The 18,651-nt window shown below is 37.2% G+C and overlaps 1 protein-coding gene across 36 annotated transcripts in view; it reads left to right on the top strand.

Moving 5' to 3' along the window:
• RBFOX1 (RNA binding fox-1 homolog 1) overlaps positions 1-18,651 on the top strand; it is a 1,146,084-nt gene that overhangs the window by 504,075 nt on the left and 623,358 nt on the right. For 18 of the 36 annotated variants that reach the window (XM_066977825.1, XM_066977836.1, XM_066977853.1 and 15 more), the window contains exon 1: positions 8,837-8,950. The exons of the other annotated variants lie outside the window; for them this stretch is intronic. In XM_066977825.1, the coding sequence (XP_066833926.1) occupies positions 8,852-8,950 (99 nt within the window). In that variant the 5' untranslated portion in view covers positions 8,837-8,851. Of the gene's footprint in view, positions 1-8,836; positions 8,951-18,651 lie in introns of those variants that run through there. 36 annotated transcript variants of the gene reach the window in all.

Below are 18,651 nucleotides of genomic sequence, written 5' to 3'. Positions count from 1 at the left end.
ATGGATTGATGTTGGATCCTACAGTTCGCACTTGACTCTCCTATTATTTGTCTGATTGGATTGTCTCGTTGCTCTAAATGTAATAGCAAATCTAAGTGGTGTGGGCATGATGGGAATTGATTTAGTGTGACTCAGAGTCTTATTTTTTTCAGTTCTTAAATTGGTAGATTCCTTTGTTTCCATCATATTTGGAAAGAGAACATACTGTTGTTTGTAAGGAATATTTTAGGAGTTTTGTCTGGCTCAGCCAAGTTTTCATAGGTGACAGTAGTAATATCTGTTGGTCTAGCTGGTAGTTGTTATGAGAAGGAACGAAGTCCTTTGCAGTAAAACTGTCCAAGGGAAAATTGCAATATCAAAACTTTTGCTTGGAGTTATTTCCCTTTCCACTGATTAAGTTTCAATACAGTCTTCCAGTGATGCTGAACTTAAAATTTTTATACTTGCTTGTTCTCATTAATTAACAATCTTTGTTGCTGATGTTTACCTTATACTGTTCCACTGTAGTACTACATACTGTTCTCACGGTCTCATTTGACTTCTTTTCAGCTTCTGCATTCTGCGCAAAGCCTGCAGAACACTGGGCAGCACTGGACATTGAGAGTGCTTCGCTTGTCAGTGTTACAGCCATTGCAGTCACCTCACTGCTTCCTTGTGCTCCCTGAATCTGTCCTTCCTTTAATCATGTTTCATCTGTGTGCTCCCCCCCTTTTTTTTTTTAAATGTATTTCAACTTGACTTTATTTGCAACACAATTACCATTTTTATCAGGTAGCTGTACAATGCTGTGTGCAACTTGTTCATTGCAGATAACATTTTAGAATGCCAGATAGACTCCTGGTTTTCTTTTTACTGTTTAGGCAGAACGTAACAATCTCAAATTGATCTGGAAAATTCAGAAATAAACTCATATCAGATTCTTGATGGGTACCTGCAAAATACACATAAAGTGGGAGTAAATGTTCAGACCAGTTTTGGAGACTGCACTTCTCAGAAGACAAAAGCCAACACAATTTCTTTTGAAACACTCTTCCAGGGATATTTCCTGTATGAGGGATGTTCCAGCAGTTATTTCAGATGTTCTCAGGCCAGAAATACTAGTTGATACATGTGGGCTCTATTAAGACTGTAAAGGAGTTTGTGATAATTATGCCACTTTGTGGTAGGCTAAATGTGTTTACCAATTTGATTCTCTCTTCATGAATGTGAGCCTATAAAGAAGACTGTTTTTCTTAAGAGGAAACCTGGTATGATCTTACTTGGGCTGTAGAAAGTCCATAAACTTAAGAGGGTCTTGGTGCTCCTGACTTTGTGGTGTATTTGAAAATAATACTCAGAGCACAGAAGTACAAAGGAATTGTGCCATGAAGTTCAAAGAAAGATACTGTGAAAAGAAATTCAGCATGAAAACTAGGTTGAAATGTTGATTTTCCTCACTGCATTATTTGTTTAGTGGATTGCTTTGAGGCCTGTAGTGATTCCTTAATATTTTAGACCAATAGGTATCACAATTGAATATCAAACTGTGTTAGGTAATTGATTTACTTGTATACAAATAATGCATTTAATAAGATTGCAAGCACTGTTAAGGATGAGTAGTGTGTTCAGCCACCAAGAGGGAAGGAAGGGCAGGGTTATGATCCCAGAGCTGTGCACCAAAAGAGCAGGGAAACCCAGCTGGGCTGTAGAGTGCGGTAGCAGCCTGGAGAGGCTTGTGGTTCTTCTTGGAGATCAGCAGAACTTGGCTGAACAAGATGTTGGAGCACCTTGCTCCAGCCCAGAAGTTAACCATGCTTTGAGCAGGCAGGTGGACAGGAGACCTCACTTGGTCCATTCCCACTTGAGGTATTCTGTGAGTCAAGCAGTTGTTCCTTGGGGCAGCTGTGCAGCTGAAGGTGCTGTAGCATTCCAGTATGTCGAATCGTACAGACCTGAGCACATCTAACAACAAATGCTGTCCTTCCAGTTAATTCAATTCTGAAGAGTTGTTCCCTCATTTCTTTTCTTTTTCTTTTTTTTTTTTTAAAGTAACTTGCTTACCAGATTTTCTATTCCCTCTCAGCTGTTCCAATGTATTTAGGGAAAATCAAATCTCTTCAGTCAATTTTAATTCCATAATGTATTTAGAATAAGTACTAGAAAATTCAATTGTCTTCAGTAACAATATTTGTTTTGTTAGATCTTCAAGTAGTTTGACTTTTTTTTTTTTAGAAGGCGGCTTTAGGAAACATTTGTTTCACTTTATTTAGAGAATGACCTTCAGTACTGATAGCACTTTGTTGTAGTGCACTTCACTTTTTTTGTGCACTGTTTAAATAATGAATTGTAAATCAACATAGTTAAATAGGAGATGACTGCACAAATTTCTGTATAAATTGGAAAACTTTGCCATGTGTTCTACAAGGACAATCTTTACTGGTTGTGGATATTTTTGTTTCATAGAACCTTTTCAAAGGTATTCCAAATACCTTACTTGCCAGAACAATAAGGTATACAAATAAATAGTCCTTGTACTACAGAGGGGTAGAAAAGTAATGGTTTTTTATGAGTCAGTTGTTTTCCTAAGCAGCTGCTTTTAAAAAGTGTAAGGGACTAAAATAAATAAAAGATTCTGGGAAGAACAATTTATGTTTCAAAAAACATAGAAAACAGTAAAACAAACAAACCCCAAACCTGTACTTTCCTTTATTGTGTTTGTAACGTGATAGGTTTTATGGAATTTAGAATTAATACTAAATAGCACTTCAGATTGTTGGTAAGATTGCAAATACTTTTTCGTTCAGATGTCTGGGAACGTGTTTTTTCATTTACATTCGGCTAAAATTACCTGTCATATGCAGGTGATTATGCAATATCTGCCAGCGTCCTACCCTAAGACAGTTATAGCAGATGGTCAAATGTATTTCATGTGGAATTTGTTTAAACGCAACTATATCTAGTTTTTCCTGTAATTATTAACACTATTTTACTCCTAAAGACTCAGTCTGCATTGAATTAACTACTTCTAGACTATTTCCACAAATTTTGTATTGAAGAGACAGTATTTCAACCTTTTATTTTTTTTTTGCAAGACAAATACTCTGCTTGAACAGTCTCAGTTTTTATATATCAGCATATTGAAAATTTATGGTACGAATGACGAATAGTTTACCCAGTGCTGAATATACTGCTGTGTAAAGAAAGCAGGTCCTATTATTTAATTGTGTGACTCTGTTAAAGAGTTAATTTAGAAGCAAAATGAGAACGTAGCTCTGAGACTTACTAAACTGACTCTTTGAGCATTGAATCGGCAATTTGAGATGCATATGAAAAATACAAAGAAAGTCAATTAGTGCATTAAAGATGCAGTTTCTTGAATAAACCCAAATAACTGTGGTATCAGCAGGCTCACCTTCGTTTCAGTAACAGAAGACACTGGTACACCAAATCTCCACTGGGAGTTGGATAATTGTAATGTTTGATAATACGGTTATTATGACACATTACTTGCTAACTAAACTTCACAAGATCTCTATACAAGTATGTATAATACAAATAAGCATTTATGTGCACACACACACCCACATACATACATAAAGATATATGGGTGTAGTTAGTCTGAAATATAAAGTTGAGTCATTGGGAGAGTTTTGGAAGTTTTAGTAATTACTCTTCTGGATCTAGGCCCTGGAACGTGTCCAGAGAAGGGCTAGGAAGCTGGTGAAGGGCCTGGAACACAAGTCCTGTGAGGAGCGGCTGAGGGAACTGGGGGTGTTTGGTCTGGAGAAGAGGAGGCTCAGGGCAGACCTCATTGCTCTCTACAGGTACCTGAAAGGAAGGTGTGGGGAGCTGGGGGTTGGCCTCTGCTCACACATAACTAGTAATAGGATGAGAGGGAATGGCCTGAAGTTGTGCCAGGGGAGGTTCAGGTTGGAAATGAGGAGACATTTCTTCTCAGAAACAGCAGTCAGGCATTGGAACGGGTTGCTCAGGGAGGTGGCGGAGTCACCGTCCCTGGGGGTGTTTAAGGAGAGGTTGGATGTAGTGCTTAGGGACATGGTTTAGCGGGTGACATTGGTAGTAGGGTGATGGTTGGGCCAGATGATCTTGGGAGGCCTTTTCCAACCTTAATGATTCTATGATTCTATGTTATACATCAGAAATCACTTCCCTTCAATTTTGTTAAGTGTGCTACTTTTAGCTATAGTTAAAAAAACAAACAAACAAAAAAGACCACCTCTGTTTTGGAATCTAAAGAACTATATTATCACATACGTAAGTATTTATGAGTGTAAAAGAAACTATTGAATCATAGTGTAGATGAAGAATTTCATCATATTTTTATTGTTTGTTTGTTTTTCTCCTTGTACATAAGTCTGTTTTTGCATACTTCCCTGGGATTCTTGAAGTTCAGGTATGCTCCCTACATTGTGGCATGTTACAGTGCTTTGATGCACATCGGTAACTCTCAGTCTACCTTTCTGACTCCAGTGATAACAGCTCTCAAGCTGATCTATGCATCATCTTTTGCAAACAAACTTTGGAGAATGTGTCATAATTCTTTTAAGGAACACCATATTCAGAGGAATTAAATGACTCATTAAATGAAGCTCATGGACTTAGCTTCATCACTAGACAGGATTAGCAAGAAAATATTTATTTAGAAATGTATATTTAAGTAACAACAACAAAAAAAATGCACCAAAAGGCGTTATGCTTCTGTTTACCAGTGAAGACATTCCCTGATTGCTTCCATTTCTCTTTCTCCTAAAGTAAACTATCATCTCTTTCTCTTGAAGGAACCTCTTTCACTTCTGTTGTCAAAGGCAGCTGCTCTTTCCTCTTTCCCTGCTTCTGTGCCCAAGCAGCGATCCACCTTTTCAGCCAGCCCAGCTGGTTTGTTGTATTTTTGCCCAATTGCCTTATGCACAACAAATCCCATTTTTATTTTCTTCCAGCAATGGAGTACCTGTACATTGGATTATGTTATTCTCCCTAACTCTTTGCTCTTTAATTTCTTGTTAAATATCATTCCTGTGGTATGTTTCACTGAGAAATTTCTTGGGTTCAAGCTGCTTTTTTCTGCTGCTCTCTTCTGTGTAGACATATTGGTAACACCAGCAGATGATGTATACTGTATTCCAACCTAATTTGTAGCATTACTGAACATGACACAGGGATTAAACTCAGTATTGTGGATAGTAAAGTCAGTAGTGGGGTTTTCAATTCTGTGTTTTTAGGTTTATTGCTGAGAATCAAACTGCAGTTTTGTCTTGGCTATCAGAGTTTGTAATTTCTTATTGTTTATTGGACATATATATATAATAGTATGGTAGTGTTATTATCTACAGAATAAAGCACCATTTGCACTCACTTTTTATTTTGAATCCAAATACTGTATTGATTTTGCAATGGGAAGACATGCAGGTCAGAAATAGAGTAAACAATGAGCAATCAACAACAAAGCATCGGTTCAAGATACTATGGAGAATTACTGAGTTCCAGTCAGAAACGACAGAAGGAAGGTTATCAAGACAGTAAAACTAAAAAAAAAAAGAGAAGCCATTCAGATACTGAAAGGATTTTTACTGCATGCAGTCAATACTAGTTTTTTAAGAGTAAGAACTGGAATGTTTGGCTTGTATTGTAGCTTGCTTCAAGCAAAAGTAATACATCACAGTTTGCTTGCATCTCTTAATAATGTCTATAAGAAGACAAGAGTTTTCATTTAACAACCACACCGCAAAAAGTGAACTAACCCTTTAACTGCTAATGCTAAACTAAAAGTCTAGTCATAAGTCTCATCTAGCAGCCAAGGGAGAAAAAAGTGTTTGAATTGGAAAAGAGACATAAAGTGCAAGCCGGCTGCCTGTGCAGCTCTGGATCATCTGGTATGAAAAAAAACATTTGCAATGAACCGTCTCTCAGAATCCCCTGCTTAGAAATAATAAAATTATATAAAATATAATTACCCATAGTATTCTCCCGGAGAAACTGGCTGCTCCCGGCTTGGACGGGTGTGAGGTTTGCTGGGTGAAGAACTGGCTGGCTGCTTGTTGAAGGAATCCTGGCCAGAGGAGTCAGTTCCGTTGGTGGCCAGTCACCTGTGGCATTCCCCAGGGCTCAGTATTGGGGCCAGTTTTGTTTCAAATTTTTATCAGTGATCTGGATGATGCGATCGAGTGCACCCTCAGTGAATTTTATAGATGATACCAAGTTAGGCGGGACTGTTGATCTGCTTGAGGATAGGAAGGCTTTCCAGAGGTAGACAGCCTGGCTCAATGGGCTTAGGCCAGTCACATCACATTCAACAAGGGCAAGTGCTGGGTGCTGCACTCGGGTCACAACCACCCCACGCAGTGGGTACAGGCTGGGGAAAGAGCAGCTCGAAAGCTGCCTAGCAGAAAGGGACCTGGGGGTGCTGGTAGACAGCTGGCTGAATGTGAGCCAGCGCTGTGCCCAGTTGGCCAAGAAGGCCAATGGCATCCTGGCCTGCGTCAGAAATAGTGCAGCCAGCAGGACCAGAGGAGTGGCTGTCCCCTTGTAAGCAGCACTGGTGAGACCGCATCTTAAATATCGTGTTCAGTTTGAGGCCCCTTGCCAAGAGAAGGAAATTGAGTTGCTCGAGCATGTGCAGAGAAGAGCAAGGAAGCTGGTGAAGGGACTGGAAAACAAGACTTATGGGGGGCGAGTGAGTGATCTGGGGCTGCTTAGTCTGGAGAAGAGGAGGCTCAGGGGAGACCTCATCATGATCTACAACTGCCTGAAAGGAGGTTGCTGCAAGGAGGGTGTCAGTCTCCTTTCTTAGGTGACAAGTGATAGAAAATGGTCTCAAGGTGCATCAGAGGAGGTTTAGATTGGATATCAGGTAGAGTTTCTTCATGGGAAGGGCGGTCTTACATTGGAACAGGCTGCCCGGGGAAGTGGTGGAGTCCCCACCCCTGGAGGTATTGAAGAGATGCACGGATGTAGCACTAAGGGATGTGGCTTAGTGATGGGACATGGCAGGTCAGTTCAGTGACTAGATTTGATGATCTTGATGGTCTTTTCCAACCTAAATGATGCTGTGATTTTAAGACTTCCCTAGCCAGAGTCAAATAACACATCAGGAATATCATTTTTTTTCTCTTATGTCTTCATTTGGTAAGTTACTCTTCACTCAGCTTGCTTTTGTAGTATTACATTTGGTCTTGGAGTGAGACATTTTGTGGCAATAAAACCCTTTTTATCTAATATGTTTATTTCAGGCCAATAGAGAGATTTTTCTTCCTATTCAGGCAGTGACTTGGTTCCTGTATACTTGCCATCTGGTTTTCAGCTTAGAATTTTTGTTTTCAAAATATGTTACTGTACATAATTTGTATGCATGTTGCACGTTATTAAAGCCCCTTTATTTTTAGGGGGTTTGGGTTTCCCAATATTCTCTGCCATTTTGTGGTGTGTGTTTCATGATCCTGACATAACATCCTGAGCTTATGAAAAATAAAAATGGGAGATTAGGTAGGATGGGATATCGGAGAATACTAGTAATACGAGTAATACTATTTAACAGAATTGGTATAGTAGCAATGTGCATTCACCTGAGAGTGAATTGGGATGTTTTGAGGACAGTAATATCCTCTGAGGAATGGATGCAAATTGCAACTCCCTTGGCAAGTGGAGGATGTCCATTTGTTAATGTTGCTCCTTATAGACTCACAGTTGCTCTAAATTTTTTAACATATTCTGCATGTTATATTTCTACTTTTTGATTACTGGCCTTTCAAGAGAATGTCTCTGCAGTGCTACAGATGCTGGTTGGTGGCCTCTAGGAAATAATTCCTAATCTGAATGCAAATTAGTAATAATAACAGAATCTTCCAACAATTTTTTTTTGAACTGTTACGATGGTAAACTGATAGGATGCAGTGTTGGGAATAGAGCTAAAGGAAAGGTAACCTGTGTTCTTTGGGGTGATGTAGGTGCAGATGGTGCTTTTCATGAAATATCCTGGCTGACTGCAAAAAAGGATTTGCAAGTCCTTCTGATTACACCAGTCACTGAACAGGGATGTTTTCGCACTGCTGAACAGGAGAGGGTCATCAGTGCACTTTTGAACCATGTCATTCCTGACCTGTCAAAAGGACTTTAACTCTTCAGGCTATCCTGAAACAGGCAGGATCGAAAGGTCAAAAATGGCTACAGTGATAAAAGAACTTGAAGAAAAGGCAGACTATAATGTTTGCGTAGATTGCCAGACACATCTTTCCCTGTGTAGCAGAGACCTTCATTAATCTTAGGCAACCACTAGAGTGATCATATATTCCAGAGTAACCGAACTGCTGTTTCTCAGTTGATGCACTCAAATATATCTATTTTCTAACCACTGCTCTTTCACTTTTTCTGTACACATCTTTTCCCCGTTCTGTAGTCCATCTGAGCTTGCTATTTGGAGGAATTGTAATAAATGTAGGTGTTATCCCTTTCTGCTGCCAAATAATCAGAAAGTATTGGGTGTAACTTGAATTGAGTAACACTGCATTGATTTCAAGAAACTGGTGCTGTTTGTTGTGGACATACTCTTTCAGCGTATAGTGAATGAAACAGAACTGTCACAAGACGGTTCAATCTCTAGGCACTTCTCTGTTAATTTGTTTTGCTTTTTGTAGTGTAAGTTGTTGATTTTTTTTTTTTTAATTTAAGCCTAATAATGTTGCAGGCTCCTTGAATCTTCAGCAGCCCTGACTTCCATAATTAAATTTATTCAAGAACTCACACAAGTTTCATACTGCTGTACATTTTTATAATTCTAAGCGTTGGCAGAGTTCTAATGTGTGTGCATCCAGAAAAACTTAGGGAGCTCTGCTCAAGGCAGGGAGCCAGCAGTTCTCTAATGAATCTGCGCAGTATTATTCTTCTGTCCTTCCAGATGAGAGAGACAATACTGTGCTGCATTCTGCTTCCCTACTTTGTCCTGCTTGGGTGCTTCGAGGTAAGGCACAGCTCAGAGTCTTGCTCAGTCGATAGACTGTGGTCTGCTTATGATTGTGCTTGTAATGCTACTGCTTTGACTTTCTGTTCTTGTGGTTCCTCTCTGTGTGCTTTAAGGCTACTGACTGAAGTCAATTCCTCAGTCATAGAATCATAGAAACACAGAATCATTAAGGTTGGAGAAGACCTCCCAAGATCTTCTGGTCCAACTGTCCCCCTACCACCAATATCACCCACTAAGCACCACATCCAGCCTTTCCTTGAACACCCCCAGGGACGGTGACTCCACCACCTCCCTGGGCAACCCGTTCCAATGCCTGACTGCTCTTTCTGAGAAGAAATGTCTCCTCATTTCCAGCTTTTCCAGTCCATGGAAGGTGTTTTTCATTTTATTTTACTTATTTATTTATTTATTTAGCCTCAGTTATGTCAATACATGGTCTTGGAGATACCTTTTATACTCATGTCAGTGTTTCAAAGATCCCTATGTGTCAAAACCAGATTCTATACTCAAACACACACAAAAAATCCACCCAGATTCTCTGATGTTGCTGCGAAGGGCTCAGCCACATGTAGTCCCTCTGGAAAGAGGGGGAGAAGTGGGAAAGGAATGGGAGGTGGCGTTGGAAGAGAGAGAAAGTCCTTTTCTTACCTTCATCCAGCTTAAAACTGATCTTTAGGTCTAAAATGCCACTGCCACCTAGTTTCTAGGCCCTTTTTAGGTAGCTGCACTTGTTTTTTCTAAACCTTTTTCTGTCTACCTGCAGAACTTTTCCTAGTCTGTCAGGAAACAGAGATGGTTTACTCCTTAAAGAAACGTGGGCAATACTTAAATACTTTTTCTTCCCATTGCATTTTTTTCCTATTGCAACTTTCATATCATTGCTTTATCCTTTACTACTGTTTTATGTCAGGTGACAGTCATTTTTCTGAAAAAATGAAGTCTCCCTTTAGTCATCGAAAAGTCTCAGTCTCATTACTCCGTGGAAGGAGAGACTAACAAAAGCTTGGATAAGGAAGCTATCTGATGACAGAGGCAAAACTTAACTTCCAGTGAATCTGTCTTGTAGTAAAAGTAATGTATGCCCTCTATTGAACAAGTAACCTATTGATTACAGCATAGGAACTGTACTCTTATATAGCTTTTTCATTTAATGGATAAAAATGTCTATAGCTTTTTTTGAAGTTGGTTTTGAGAAATAATAAGGGTTACAGCCTGTGTAACAAAGTACCTCTTAACAGTTATGGTATCTTTTGACTCTTAAGAGCCACTTTGTCACTTTATGTTTTTCTAAGGATACTGAACAATTTGCATTTATATTTATGTAATTTCAAGATAAAGTGATTCTGTGATTATCTGTTCAAAAAATCTTCTTCAGTGGCTTTCTTCTACCCATCTGAAGATGGATTGCAGAAAGAAATGTACTCCTGAATGCATTCACCAACCATAAAAAGGCTTCTGTTTTATTTGACTAGCTGTTTTAAGCGTTTCTTTTTCCTTCTCCCATTTGTTCTGTATAAATTCATGAACGTCAGGAATATCAATTCTGACATATCGCTAGAGAGAGCTCCTGAGATATTAACACTGTTACCCTTGCACATAAGTGAAAGGGCTGGGGATGCTGATTCTTTAACAAGACAGCTCTTTCCAAAATGTTTCTCGATCATTCTTATTAAATAAGCTAACAAAAAGAAATTCCTCAAAATAGAGCAGAGATCTCTACATTGTTCAATTTGACTTCTCTTTTGTCTTGTTCAGCTACTTTTTTCTAAGTTCTTTAGTAACCAAATAATCTTACGTATTGTTTAACTTATATATTTCCCATACATAAAAATATATATTTGTATATAAATAGGAAAATAATATATATAGAGATGAAATAGGACATTTCAGGTCCTTCTGCCATTACTGAAGAGAAGTGAAGAATGTTAAACAACCTTGGCAGGTGATCAGCCATTAAGAGGATTAAAAAGGTTTAGTTACTAAGGCTTTTATATTCAAGTTGAATAGACAATCTTTCACTTAAAATACTAATTTTGCAGTCAGAAGAGAACTGCATCGCAGTATGCATTGCCTATGCTGGTGGATTTAGTTGATTAAGATTCAGGTAACCCTTCTTGAATAAAAACCTGTTTTACTCCTGAGTACTGCTTTATTCTGCTCAAGTTTTGTAATTCATCTTGCAGTGAGGCTTTTTTTTTTTTTTCCCCTTAGAAGTTTTGGCAGCCTCCTTGTGTCCTGTCTTACCTACTTGCTGCCTACCCATGTTCGTCAAGAACACTTCTGTTATTGAGATCGTGGCATACTAGTGTCTCTTTTGAAAGGCATGAGAAGCTGAGGAATCCTGGATCTCTCTTCATTAAAGTGATGTTTCTGGTTGCCTAAAGAGTTCTTTTTTCAGTTTTTGACATTCTTGAAACTGACTGCTAGTCAATGATTTCATCCGCTCTTTCAATTAGTGCCTCCACTTAACCACAGAATAAGGGTATTTTTTAAGTTTGGTGTTTCTGTGATTCCTCATTATCCCTGCCTTGGTTGTAAAATTTATTTATTTATTTATTTAAATTTTGTTTAGTAATTTGAGTATTTAAAATCAGTTTAATGTTGTTCTCAGCACCACAGAAAATTAAGTGCAATTTTTATATAGGTCAGTTAGATTATTTTTGTCTCCCTTCTGAACTCTAAAGAAATGGTACAGTAATAGCGTTGATACGGTGCCAGAATTAGCATTCTCTTTCTACAACTTGTTTTAAGAACTTGGAGCATCATTTAATTTGATTTTATAATGTTGAAAGCTAATCAGCTCAGTTATGTGTTTCTTTGTATTTGGGAAGATGAATTGCATTATTAAACATTTTGTATATAACTGTATAACTAGAGGCCAAATATTCCGAAGAAATGCTTTAGATAAGTCACTTTACTAATTCATAGCTGGTGCAGAGGGATTTCAGATGGGTTAAATAAACTGGGAATTCTAGTTATTTAGTAAGGCCTATGATAGAGCCATGCATGTATACATGAGACATCATGTTTTACAGGAAAAGCAAATCGGGGCTTGATATGTATAAAACCATAAGGCACAGGAAAGCTAGTGTCCTTGACCATGATGCCCTGAACTAGGATGAATGTACTCTGTATTCAGTAACATGCTATATACTACAAATATCTATAAAAATTCATATATTGTTCACATTAATGACATTGTGATCTCCATTGTTATTACAGGGTGCCTAGTACTTTCTCAGATAGTATATTTTGGTTTTGGTGAGTGATACTGCTTTGTCTCAGTATATTTATCTAGTCCTTTTCCTCACCAAATGAAATCCAGAAGACTCAGCTGTCCAGGTGGCAAAAAAACACATCTGAGCAGCATTTATCTCCTTGATATTAAAAATAAAAATAAAATTAAAAATAATAACAAAAGGCAGTTGTGCCATTGCCTTGAGGTTCACTTTGTACTTATATCCTGCACTTAACTTCTGGTTGTGGTCATGCATGACACTTTGTCATCAGTGCACCACTTACTGTGACCTCTATCTGATGCTGAAGAATTTGCTAAGTCTTTAAGAATAATGTTCTGAGCATATTAGATCTAAATGGATATATTGGGTAAAATAAATTCACCTGTGAAACAGACCTGTAAATCTTCCCATGACCCTCTTCACTAAAGGGAGTTGTTTATAGCATTATATTAAAACAGGAATAGCAGAGAAATCTATATAGATATTCAATAGCAATTTAAGAGGGAGAACTGCATGGCTTGTGGGATTACAGAATATGGAATTTTCTACTTCCCGGTCATTCCCTTGAATTAAAATACACTCATGGTAGTAATAAAAATTTGTTACCAGATGACAGCTCTTCAGTTGCAGGTACGAAATGAGCTGAGGTTTTCTATCCAGCTGGTAATAGGCAGATGGTTACTACACAGAAAAAAGAGCATCGCAGCTGACACTATTAAATACTTTTATTGACAGTCTTAATGGGGTGGTCAGCAGTTAAATAGGTAATTGCAGAGTCACCTTTTTGACCTTGGATTTGATTCTTCTAAGGTGTTCTTTTAAGCAGTAGGTTTTGTGTAGATAAAAGTTTAGCAGATAATATATTTTTCTCCTTTATTTAGTAGCATTAAACATTATTTAATGAGCAGTAAGAGTTAAGGGTGCTTTCTAAACCATTGCTAAGTAGCAGAAATTCCTTATTATAGACTGTATTGTTCCTTATTTTGTATGGCCTTTGCAACAAGGGAAGGATTGGTAAGCAAGTGTATTTAATAACTATTTCGGCAGAGGTTAACGTTAATTTTCCTCACTTTTTCTTTCGGGCTTTCCATTGTTGCCACTGTTGAATAAGAAAGTTAATTTATTATGGATGTATAGGTGTAACAGAACAGAACTGCTTCTGAAGAGAAGATGTAGTGCTTTTAATGTGTCCTAAGACTGTTGTCCTTTGCTGTTTGTAGAAGTTAAAATGCTCTGACAAGTCCCTGTGACTGGGCTGTGACTCATGAAGTGGGAAGTTCTACAGGAGCTCCCACAAAGCAGTTCTCCACTGATGGAACTAAATCATCTTTCTTGTGCTTTCTCAGAGGCTTGTTTTGCTCACATTGTGGGGGAGTTTTTTGTGAAGTTCTCACACTAATAAATGCAATAGGAAAAACAACTGCCTTGTGACTCCTGAAATACATGCAGTACCATTAACATCAGAATAAATGTGCCTCCAGATAACTAGCATTTCTGAGGTAACACAACTATCATGAAAAAGAAAGGAATGGATTTGCAAAAAAACATACATGCACACACACAAACATACATATATACACGCATGTATATCTGCACACCTAATTCTGTAAGTAAAGGATGTGGAAGAGGAGTGGTTCATAATGACAGGAAGACTTTATACGGATATATCATATGGTACAGTAAAGACCTGCAAAACAGCATTATGTCATGTAGCTGTCAAGCTAACTCTTGACCTCCTTGAAGGTGGACACCAATCATTTTCACGTAGCTCACCATCAAGTAAGAAGAGGGCAGATAAGAATTTTGAGCTACATGGTTTGATCTTGGTGATGGGAAATGATTCAGGTTTATAAAATATTGTGACTGATTGTACTGAAAGTAACTGTTGCCTTTGGCTGGAGGCATTATCAGCACAATGATATGGCTATTGGAAGATGCAGAGATAAAAAAAAAAAAAGCAAACAAAACTTAAATTGAAACACCTGCAATTATTTAGGAATTTAAAAAAGAAAAAAAGTTTTTTTTTTTCTGTCATGTTCTTGATCTTAAAATGAAATATATTATGCTTTTTGCTGTCTCAGATCTTAAATACTCTTCAGTGAAGCCACTCGATATATCTGTCACTCTTATAGTGTAACCTTTAACAGTATTTCTGAATTATATGCAGCATTTGTAAGAAATGTATTAATGTGTGAATAATTACGAAAATCAATTTACAAACTCAACACAGGATATTAATAGCCCTGAAGGCAATAAGGTTAGCTACAAGTTTCAGCACAATGTGTTTTTGTTATTTTTATTTGGAGTTCTTGATATTGGTACGAAAAGTTTTAAACAGAAATACTGAAAGATTTGTATCGTAGGAACTAATAGGAGCTAATAAAATAAAACTTGGCATGAAGTAACAATCTTAATGCTGATGAACATGGCAAGTATGCAGTCTTTCCACTTGAGGACAGTTAACACAGATGGCAGAACTGATTTTACCATGTGCTATATGTCTTATTAATTGCCGTGCCAATTAATATAAAATCCAAAGCCTGCTTCTTTGTTCCACTATTATGGACAGTAGTTTGTTTTGGCTATGTTTCCTGTAAAGTATCAGAGTATATTTATTTCATTTATTGCTCTCCCCATTCTTCTCCCTGCCTCTCCTGGCTCCATTCTCTCTCCACCCCCCACCCCACCCCCCCCCCCCTATTGTTACCATCATATATGTTTTTGAACTGTGTTGAAGACCAAGTATACAGGAACTAAGGTGTTATTTAAGCTTTCTAGAAAGATTTCTGCTTGTGGGCTTCTCCCGTGGTAAACTAAAATTTTAAATCAGGTCTTGTGCATTGGTCTTATTCTTTTGGAAAAGAAGATCAAATCCTATCCTTTTCAGAGGGTGACTTAGTATCCCAGCAGAGAATAATTGAAGTGACATTCTAGAAACAAGTATAGTATATGTGCAGATTCCATAACAATGGTTGTATCAATGTAATAGGTGTAATAGGGATAATCGTATCTTTGAGTCAACTACATCAGGTTTGTAAAGACTGGGCTGGGCCAGAGATCCTATTCTACTTCCTCTGGGTGATCTGAAAAAAAAAAAAAGTCATTCTGTGAGAAAGAAGATGGACATAACTAATTGCAACCCCAAACCGATAAACTTTGGAGGGACTCTAGTACAAATCAAATAAAGAAAGCCTTGTAATTAAGAATGGAGTGTTGTAAAAAATAGTCTGCTAAAAGTGAGGCCATTAAACCAAGAAGTGACGTGCGACCAAGACACATTGACAGGAACAAAGAACGTGCCATTTGTTATTTCTTTGGGGCCTGCCAGAATTATAAGCAGCCAGTGTACTAGGTAAACTTTGGTGAACATGTAGATTGATGTATATGTTTTCTCTGTCCTGGACTTGTCCTCGATAAACTGTGCTATATTCTGGGAAGTCGATTGAGTTTCTATTACTGTTCAACTATGTTGTCTCCTACACAGTCTAGAATTGCAAATGCTGAGCTAGTATCAGATTTGCTGCAGCAGTAAAAGTGAATTGCCATCCACATCTTCAGTCTGGCAGGACAGAGCTTAAGTTTATGGTTGAAGGCTTGAAATTTGAGTGAGCTGCCTCTTGAGACTGCTAAGGAGTCTGAACAGCTGCAGAACTTGACAATTACATTTATTTATTTATTTATTTATTTTTAAGATTCAGTGTCCTAAAACCTTTGCAAGCCACATATATGATGAAAGCCCCCTTTGGAGTAAGAGATGCTGTTATAGCCCCTAGCATCAGTTTAGATTAGGGAATATTGTATCATAGATTTCACCTTCTAACTTACACATTTCATCTGTGTAAATTTCATCAGCCTGCTGCTGCAGATTTTTTTTTCCTCCTCATTTGGTAGTTGTGATACCAGTTCTGTCTGCATTTTTTATAGGCACATGTGCTCTTATCTGTCCATATGATTTTTTGAAAAATGCACTGCGGATCTAGAACAGTTGTTAAGGTGTAACATTCCTGGTTGCTGAACTTCTGTTCCGTCTGGGAACATGCTTTGTTGAAATTCAATTACCATTTTCTCATTCTTGAGTTAAGACTCATCAATGCAAATGAAGTTATGTCTTCACAATAGGTAGAAGTATTTATAGTAGGCATGGGAGAAGAAATAAAAGGGAAATAAAATGAGAACCATTCCTAATTCACTCATTCTGAGGCTAGACTTTATGAAATTGGTGAGGCTATTTAATTGCAGTTAGTGTTGTGTCAAATAGCACCCTCAGCATAAAAGACACTGTCCCTGAACTTTACCTTAGTAATCGGAAGACATAAATTTGAAAGTAGGGGCCTAAATATCATTCTAGTTTGAAGTGACATATTCCATTTCTCTATTTTGTTATTGAATTTAATAAAAAAAGAACATATAAACCCAAACTTTTTAAACAGCACAGCATAGAATGTTGCATTTGGTGGCTTAAAGGAGTGTTCTATATCTTCAGCAAAAAGCATAATCTGATTTTGACAAGCAGTTGAGAAATACGGTGATATTACGCTAATATGTTCCTTGATTCACATCTGATCTTAGTAATTAAGAAGGAATATTACAAGAATGTATTTGCATGCATGCCTTCACACACTAGCAGTGAAAACATCTCCATAAATTTGAATGCCACTATATCCCATGGTGCCTTGACATAACAGGGAGCAAGGCACACTTAAACATCCTATGGTAAACACAGCACAAAAAATTTTGTCCATATTGATAGTTATGGAAGAGTAGAAGAACAAGCCATATGTGTAGTGAAATTTCCCCAGAATTCTGTCACAAATGCCAGAGATTTGTAGTTTTGGAGTTCTCCAAAAAAGAGGTGATTTTTTTTTTTTTATTTTCTTGATGGATTGCTTTTTGAATACTTTTTTAGCTTTTGGAACTGATACAAAGTTGTAATTAGTTACTCCAGTATTTTTCAAGGAGATAAATTATGCTACCTATGTTATGATTTGGAATCTCTCTCCTCTATTTTAAAAATAAACATTATTTCCTCTTTTGCAGTCTTCCAAAAACTTTCCAGAACATCATAGAAGGTTTTCTGGGCCTCTGAAATTGCTTCGGATGCCCTAAAGCAAAATCAAATATCTGAGTTTAAAAAGTCATCTTCAGGTATTCAGGAACTCATTGCTTTCTAATCTTGTTCTTTTGTGGGATTATCATGTTAACATCTCAACTAACTGCATCCTTTTAAGGAAAAATAGGAAAAAAAGATGTCAACAGGTAGACCAAGACAATTGATAGCTTTCCTTTTTACTTCTGTTGAGTAATAGTCTATTTATTTATTTATTTTTAAACATAAAAATCATAAAACATTTTATAATCTCTCATAACCAGAAAGGTCTTTGTTAAGCTTTAGTCTTTATAAGCTTTTATCTACACTATTAAGCTTGTCATACATGCCAATGCTTCTTAAAAAATCAACCTAGTTTCCACTCCCTATGCTTCCCTGTCGGAATATACCCAAGCTGGTTTCTTATCATTCTTATCTCTTCTCCAAAACACTAATGTGAATGTCTTAAATATGATTTTGTGAAGTTCCAACTGTCTTAGGCTCCTTTTTCTGCCCCTCGTGTTTATAGCTACCAGATTCCTCCTTTTCTCTCTACTTTTTCTTCATATTGTGTGATAATTTCCTTGTAATCTGGACACCTATATCTGTGTGCACACAGACACGTACACACATATGCATGTGTGCACACTTACGTACAGAAAAAAATCCAATGTATGCTGAATTACGCAGTTCATAAAAGGCACGCAGCAAAGAAATCTTTTTGTCTTGACTCTTCAAAACACTTGACACTTTGCTCATTTATTTCATCATACCAAGAAACCAATAACTTACACAAGGAAATCAGAATAGAAAAATAAAATAAAAAAATACTAAATTATCATTATTTTATGTATCTGAATTTCTAGGCTTTGCTTTTTGCTTGCCTTTTTTCATCTCCTTATAGAATAGTGTTTTCATTTTACCGTTTGCTTTTTTATTTTAATAAGATGTTTTTTGTCATTATGGGCAGAGTGAAACCTCCTATTTCCAGATATATGTTGTCTAAACTCAGCTTATACAATTATATTTCAAGGTGACCTTTTTTTTTTTGGCTATGACATGAGGACATATGTACTGCAGTGTACATTTACTAGGTGTTTATCTCTGTAATTGTTTTAATTCTTGGCTGTAGGTCAGTTGGTTTGGTGAAGGATGCTTCAGTGTTGTTATTTTTATTTATCACAAATTCAGCAGATTTATATAGATTCAGTAGATTGAAAAACTGAAGGTCAGAGAGATAATTAAAAGGCAATTTTACTTTCTTCTTTTGTAAATCCTCAAATGTTTCCCAAATAACCATATGGTTATTTGGTTTAATAATTTATGTTTTGACACATAGTAATTTTCTATGAGGGACTGTATGTAGAAAATCC

Source organism: Anser cygnoides, chromosome 15 (genome assembly GCF_040182565.1).
Source record: "Anser cygnoides isolate HZ-2024a breed goose chromosome 15, Taihu_goose_T2T_genome, whole genome shotgun sequence".
NCBI classification, from domain to species: domain Eukaryota; kingdom Metazoa; phylum Chordata; class Aves; order Anseriformes; family Anatidae; genus Anser; species Anser cygnoides.
Note: the sequence above shows the minus strand (reverse complement) of the source record. Positions and strands in the feature narration are given on the sequence as shown.